Consider the following 8,029-nt stretch of genomic DNA (forward strand, 5'->3'; position numbering starts at 1 on the left):
AATCTTGAAATAAAGAACATAAATAAGATTTCTATTAGGATTGTTCTTCAAATTTTTACATTCTGCTTCATGGCTGGGATTTACTTTAACGATGTTCAGTGGTGGCTTAACTTTAAGTTAATATTTTTATTAGTTAGTTTTAAAGTAAAACAAGTCCCCCACCTCCTTTGGGTTAATGATTAACTTTAGAATTTTCAAAGAGGAATGATTTTTTACATTTCTTATTTTAACTTTGTCATATTTTCCTTTCACCACTTGAAGAACAGGTATTATCTGCTTACTGCTTTTTCTCTACATTTTTAGGAAGATGCTTGGTTTGTACTTTCATTGTTTTGACAGTATTTATTTGATTTGGCATATTGCATTTCTATTTGTATTTAAAAATGCTCTTCACTAAATTTTGGGGGTTTCTCTCTGAACTAAATATAACTTAGCAGAGTTTAAGTTTTCTATATTTTCTATGTAATTGAGCTTTTTTTTTTTGTTATTTCTCATTTTACGATTTACTCTCTGGATATATGTTACTTAGAGCTATGACTTACTTTTATTGTGTGGTCCAGAACATGGGCAATTTTTGTTTAAAGGACACTTGGGCAGAAAAACTTATTTGCTCAGTTTCTATGTAGTTCTTTACATATATGTTTCATCTGTCATTAATTTTTGTGTACTTTTATATCACATGAATTAACTAGATTCTACTTCTGAAATGTGGATATTTCCAATTATGTTGCATTTCCATTAATTTTTCCTGTTCATGGATTTTTGCTTTATAATATTAGAGGTTTTTAGATGATTGAGTTATTTCTTCTACTGCTTTTGTCATGAAATCTACTTTATTATGAAAAGATACTCAAACTAGAGTCTATTTTTAATAGGAACAGGTTTGAGATTTGACCCCAAAGAAAATGCAACTGATGTAACTTACAAAGAAAAAAGTAGTCGTGCACACCCTTTTCACCCTTCATTAACCACTGCCTCTTGGCAAGCCACTGACCTATTTTCCTAGTAAACCCAGGCTGCCATTGTGTTATCTGGCTGAGTCACAGCTGGGGCTTATAGAAGACAATCTGGCAATTACACTATGTTCCTAGAGTCAATGTACATTCATAAATGCTCTGGTGCCTAAAACTAAAACCTCGTAACTTGCTAAGGCAAAACATTGTATAAGCCATCAAGGAAAATGAAGTATACAGTATATTATAGCATAATTCCACTTATATACTATAGCCCAGTCTGTTTTTATTATTAAATGTGCTCTTGAGTTGAGCACGATTATTTGTCAATACCTCCAAAAATTAGAATAATTTTTTTTCTCTCAGCAGCCAAATATTTCTACCCAGGAACAGATGGTTCATCTCTTAATCTTCTTAGATGCATGGAATTCATTTTGGGAATAACAAACTCCCAAATTTGTTCTACACATGAATGAAATGTTAAGTGAAGATCTGGACTGCCTTGATCTTTAGAGAAAAGGTGGTAAACAAATAATACCTGTTCTCCAAGTGGTCAAAGGGCAGATAATATGAGTTCTAGGTTGGTTCACATTCCAGGCCCTTCTCTCACTTTCTGTTTTGCTTCACCTTTATTTAGAATAATTACGATGTTTTTATTCTCAGGCTGAGTTCCACTCAATAGCCAGTGTTGGCCCGAACTTTGAGGTTTTCTGTGTATGAAAGTCGAATTTCCTATATATATTTATTTTTGTTGAACTTTTAAAAACAAAACGTTAACTTTGGATTAAATATTATGCTTTCATTTGTCATCACCTGTAGAGAGCATTTTCATAAGAGTTTATTTGAGCCTAAATTGATGACATATGCTGGGGAGCAGGATTTCAAATGCTCCGGAGAACAACAGTCATGCAGTTTCCTTTTATGCCTTTGAAATTTAGGAAGCAACATAAGAAAGAGTACATGGAGGTGGAAGAGAGCAAGGCCAGGATTGGATTGGATTACAAGTGTTAAACTCTGATGGGTGAGAATGTATTAGAAGGGGGGCTCTGAAAGGGGGCATTTTAAAGGTGTGTTAACCTAGATGCACAGGAACAATGGACAGGGTTTGTTAAGGCAAAGATAACCCTTTTAATAAAAATGTTATAGGCCTGGGGCTGACTCCCACCAAGATCTGGCCAGTTAGGAATTTATGATCAGATTACTCTGTGAGGTTACTTTCCATAGAACCCCTTTATTTCACCCATACCACTTAATATTAGTCCCTATATCTCTTCCATAAAGTTGAAATCATATTATTCAGAAATGCAGTCCAGAAAAACAAAACGATTAATAAATTGCAATAACAGCTATATTTACTGAGTACTTAACTATGTTATAGATACTGTGCTAATCATTTCACAAACATAGTTCATGTTATTATTCTAATAACAAAAGGTTATTATTACAACCTTTTATGGTTAAGGAAACTTAAGCTTTGTGAGTACCTTTCCTTAAAGTCACACTGCTAGAGAAAAGCAAAGCCAGAATTTGCATCCAAGTCTTTCTGGCTTCAAAGACTATAACTACTGAACATGCAACTACTTAGCTACACCACAAATAGCAGGTCAGAGCAATGCCCAGTCAGCCCCAAATATCGAGCATCTAAAGTTTACATCCAAATTTAGATCTAAAGCATCTAAAATAGAAACAGTATTTCTTCCAGTCCACTCAGTCTAAGAGCAATGTTTTAAAGCCACTTGAATAAATGAAAATCCTCATTTATTCAACAACTATTTGTTTCGCTCTTGCTATAAATAAGGCAAGGTGACAATGACAATTTTTAAGGATGGCAATCCTTGCTTTTTGAGAAGGTCAGGTCACAGTGGAAGAGGCAGAACTGCAACTGTATTGCAATCTACGTTGTAGCAGAAATGCAGGGAGTAGATGGATGGTTACTATTTTATAAAGGGTGGTTGGAAAGGGCAGCTCTGAAAGGGTAGCCTGTGTGCAGGGCTGAAATGTGATGAGGGATACCTGGGGACAGAGCATTCCAGGCAGAGGAAATGACAAGTACAAATGCCCTCAGGTGGGATCTGGTTTGCTTCTTCAAAGTGAGCGAAGAGGCCACCAGGCCAGATGAGGCCACCAGGCCAGAGGACAGTGAGCGAGCATGACCCAAGGCGGAGGGGCACCAGGTCCATGAGGAATAGGTAGGAGCACACATCACATACTGCCGAGTCTTAGGCTTTCACTGTAAGGTGGGAAGACCTGAAGGGTTTTGAGGCGAAGAGCCACACCCTGGCTTGCCGTACAAGGGTGACAGGAGGGAGACCAGTCCAGGTAAGAGATGATGGTGACTTGGCCATAGCAGATGATGGAGGTGGTGGTGAGAAGTGATTGTGTTTTATGTGTTCTGACAAGATTTACTGGAGGGATGGAATGTGGCATATGAGAGAAAAGAGTCAATGATGACCTTGAGGTCTTCGGCCTCAGCACCTGGAAGGAGTTGACATTTTTAAGATGGGAAGACAAGGGGCAGAGCTGGCTGGTGGATGGTGGTTAGTGGGGAGGGGTGTGGGCAGCAGAGTTTGGTTTGGGACATATTTAGAGATGCTTACTAGTCTTCCAAGTCAAGATGTTGATCAGGCATTTGAATATATAAATTAGGACATATGAAAAGATGCTATTTGATAAACATCAAGGAGAATCTGCAAAAGCTTTAAAAAAAATGGGTAAGGTAGATTAAATGACTCTTAAAAAAGTTTCAAGGCATTTTAAGTTAAAACATCACTGTTTTTATATCACATATAAAGGTCTGTGATGACTAAAAATATGTGGCAACATCGTATTGTAAGAAGTGGCTATAGCTCGATCAATGATTTCTAAAGTGTGGGCCTCAGACAACAAACATCAACCTCTCCAGTGAGTTTCTTAGAGATGCAAATTATTGGGCCCCACAGACCTAGTGAATCATAAACTCTGGGAATGAGGCCCAGGAAACCGTTTTTTGACAAATTTTCCAGGAGGTTGTTATGCACATTAGAGTTGAGTGAGCTAGATGATAAGAAGTTTAGTATTTCCAGGTTTCAATCATTAAAAAAAAGGAACAAGTTTTGTTTATAGGTAAATGTCTTTATTGTTTCAAGCATAAAGAAAGAGTAAACAAAAACCAGTATGACATTTCATTTCTTAGTCTTCTCAATGAGGTTATAAAAATACAATGCCATTTAGTCTTTATAAACTCTTGGAAATGTCTAGAAGTTTACGCTTAGTATAATATAAAAAGGCACTTAAACACACACAATGAGATGATTAAAAAAACTCACCTCATAGATACAAGTGAAATTGCTTTTAGAAAAATTTCTAAATATAAACTCCTACATAAATAAGACTTAACTTTTTCTTGTTTTCCAAAATGTAGACAGCATTTTCCCCATGTTACTTTAGACATCATAGATGTGAATTGCCTTCTCCTACCTTCTTTTTTTTGATATAGGTTAACAGAAAAGCAAGCTAAAATTAATCTTTTTTTCTTCAATTTAATCTCTTATTTTGCTTAAGATAAAAAAAAAATTCTTAACTTGTAACCAAGATCTTTTAGTATGCCTGGCTCATTTTTATTTAGTTTAAAATCACAATTCATTAAAAAATAAATAAAAAGAGAAGATGATGATGAGAAATATTTTTAAGTAGTTATTATTCAGTTGCCAAAATAACCCTAAGCAGCAATATTTATGAAGCATGTGAACATATATGTGTGTATATCTTAAAATATCACTGTGGCATCATTCTGGCTTTTGAGCATAATGAAATCACATTAACGTAATCTTTGTAAACTGGGATTACAGGCTCGAATACAACTCAAATCATTTAGTTTATTCATCTATGAAAGAAAAGATTCATGTGCTTCACATATTTTTAACTCTTCATTTTCTTTCAGGTTGGTCAAAGGATAAACAATATACACCATAAATTAAATAAAAACTCACTGACCTTTGTTATGCATATACTGTTGCTAATTAAAATAAGTGTATTCTTGCTGTGGAAACTCTGTGTTTGGGGAATTTTTATAAGATCATTTTTTCAAGGTATTGGCAAGTAAGAATAAATGTTTTCTGTGAACTGAAGGAAATACAAGACAGGTCATTAACTCATTCTCTGCGCGTAAGATGCTGTTTTAGAGGTAAGTGAATTATTTTACCCCGAGTGTTCACTTAAACAATACATTAATTGCTCTAAGGAATTGCCAAAACATGGTCAACTTGAAATGACTTAACAATGAAATCCAGAGATCTGGTTACTTTCCGGGTAGGATCTGGACTATAAATGAAAAATGACATTTAAAAAAATATGGGGAAAATATAGAGTCACTTGAATGCTTATCATTTTATTTCTCTAATCATAAATGGTAATGATTTGAATTAGTCCTTGACATTGATTTGTGTGTTTAAATTAGTCCTTAATTATGCCTTTTCTGCCTTTTGTTCTGTTGTGCTCACTCTTTTAAGAAATGCCATGATAATTAGCATATGGTTGTGTTGCATGAAGCCTCTTATACTACATTCCTCTGTACATGTGTTCATTTATAGTGCCTCTGCTCATACTTTTCTATTTAACTTTTCTGTTGGATAGCATTGCAAAGTTTTTGCTGATTTTCAAGGCAGTCTTTCAGCTTATCCTCTGTCAAAGTCAGTCGCTGCTCCAAGATTGAAACAGTCTGCAAAAAGGAGGACAAAATAATCAATGGCTGGTGACCTGGTGGTGAGAACAATGACGACGATCTCTGCACAGGAGATCCTTTTTAGACTGGAATGCTTACCCTTTTGCCAGGAACTTGGCTCAAAAATGAGCCCCAGAACTTGCTCTGCTTCTGGGCCCTACCACAGGGCAAAGCACTGTCAAGCGGTTTCAGGGAAAGAAAAAAACAAAAACAAAAAACTAATATATTTAGGGGAAAAGGAATACAAAAGCAGGCCTCTGTAGACAATTCTTATGTCTGATCTTCCAAAGCATCAGTGCCAGGAAAGAGGCCACGTGCAGCAACCGGTGTTGCCACAAGCTACATGGAAGTGTGGAGAACAGGTAGGAATAGAATGTCACGTGCCCAGCTCAAGTGCTACTTAAATGTTATCACTAGTCATTCTATCACGATCAATCTATGAAGGACCATACCTATTCTACTCTAGACACATGGATGCCACGTATACTTTGAAAATATCATAATGATTGCCACCAGGTCTCACACCCAAAAGATAATAATAATACCTCATAGGGTTGTTAAGAATACTGAATGAAATAATGCAGGGAAAATGCTTCAGTGAGTTCCTGGCAAACGGGAGTTAGCTAGTCTAACTCTTTCAGCTAATAAACAAGCATATGACTACACACACACACGACTACTTTTAATCTAATTTTTTTTGCGATATTGACTACTACATCTTCAGCCTTTTACATCAGCAGTCTCCATCCTTTTTGGCACCAGGGAGTAGTGCTCCTATGAGCATCTAATGCCTAATGATCTGAGGTGGAGCTGAGGCGGTGATGCTAGTGCTGGGGAGTGGCTGCAAATACAGATGAAGCTTCACTCACTCACCCACTGCTCACCTCCTGCTGTGCAACCCAGTTCCTAATAGGCACAGACTGGCTGTGGTCCAGGGGTTGGGGATCCCTGTTTTACATAATTCAAAAATTATTTTCATTATAAAATAAAACAGATTCAGGAAGCTACATAAAACACATCTCACTTAATGAATTCTCATGAGAAAAATATTCTTATAGCCAGCATCCAAGTCAGGAACTAGAACTCTGCCAGCTACTCCACAGATCTTTCTAGGTGCCTGTCAGAATCAGCACTCCTGCCTTTCCTCCATAATAGCCACTATCATGACATTACAGTAATCGCTTTCTTGTATTTCTTTATCATTTTATCTTTCAGGTGTACATCCCTAGCCATTATAATTTTGTCATATTCATTTTCAAGACTTGATATGTCATTTCAAGTCAACTTTAACCTATAGGTTCACATCCTTTCTCTTTCTTTTTGTTATAATTCGTCTGACAGTCTTAGTCCATTTGACCTGTAGAATTTCCACGAGTCTGAATTTTAGAAATGGCACACTCAGGGTAGAGTGCAGTCTGTTCTTCTACCCTTATTTCCTGTCAGTTGGCAGCTGTATCAAAGGCTTGCTAAGACAGGTTAGATCCCTTGCTAAGGCTGTAGGTGGCGGTCTATTCTCCCATAAGAAGATACATGAATAAGGTCTGGTCCTTTCTCTTTTCATGATGTGAGTAACTACTCAATGACAAGGTCTACTGATTCTTGGAGATTGCAAATAACGATATTTGAATTCCACAATTTTAAAAATTATTAGTTGTAATAATTTATAAATAAGTGACACTCCCCTTATCTACTATTTGGTTATCCAGAGATAGAGTTCATAGAGGAAAGGAAGAATAAACGCGTGGTTATTTTAGTCAGCAAGTTCCATGATAATGAACTGATGCCCTATCATCCTTTGAAGGTAACCGATTTTTAAAAATTTCATTATTTAACATTTTTTGCTTTCATATTCCATACTAGACATTATGACTAACTAAAAATAATAGTGATGCTGGTAACATAGCCTATCATTTCTTCAATGCCTACTATGGTGCAAGCATTTTGCCAGATACTTTAACATGTTATCACAATTCCACATGCTAAGGCTGTTGAGACATATGTTATCAACACCTTTAACACTGGTTAACTCTATCTGCCATCTAAAACATTTCATTTTAATTTATTTCTAATTATAGTTTGGTACAGATAGTTATAAACACTGCCACTGAATTAGAGGTTCAGTCATCTGTAATTAAAATGATTCAGAACACGTTCATTTTACTTGCTACTTGCCCACAGATTCGCTGTTCCCACTTTGCAAGTGTGCTTTGCCTGCTTTCAACTTCTTTCATATGTAAAATTAAAGAAAAAATCATAGAGACGGTCAATAAAGTTTAAAGTGATTCATTTATTCTTGAATCGGCTAAAAAAGACGGAGAAATGGGTCAGAAAGCTGAAAGAGTGGAGAATGAAGATTCACTTGGGAGAGGTCCTAACG

At 36.1% G+C, this 8,029-nt stretch overlaps 1 protein-coding gene across 2 annotated transcripts in view; it reads right to left on the minus strand.

Moving 5' to 3' along the window:
- Nucleotides 1-4,043: 4,043 nt before the first annotated feature.
- The window catches only part of POC1B (POC1 centriolar protein B), a 96,154-nt gene continuing 92,168 nt past the window's right edge, over nucleotides 4,044-8,029 (minus strand). For both annotated transcript variants that reach the window (XM_011361758.2, XM_023531551.1), the window contains one exon: nucleotides 4,044-5,649. In XM_011361758.2, the coding sequence (XP_011360060.1) occupies nucleotides 5,545-5,649 (105 nt within the window). In that variant the 3' untranslated portion in view covers nucleotides 4,044-5,544. The remainder of the gene's footprint in view (nucleotides 5,650-8,029) is intronic.

The sequence above is a fragment of the Pteropus vampyrus genome, unplaced genomic scaffold, assembly GCF_000151845.1.
Source record: "Pteropus vampyrus isolate Shadow unplaced genomic scaffold, Pvam_2.0 Scaffold70, whole genome shotgun sequence".
Lineage (NCBI taxonomy): Eukaryota > Metazoa > Chordata > Mammalia > Chiroptera > Pteropodidae > Pteropus > Pteropus vampyrus.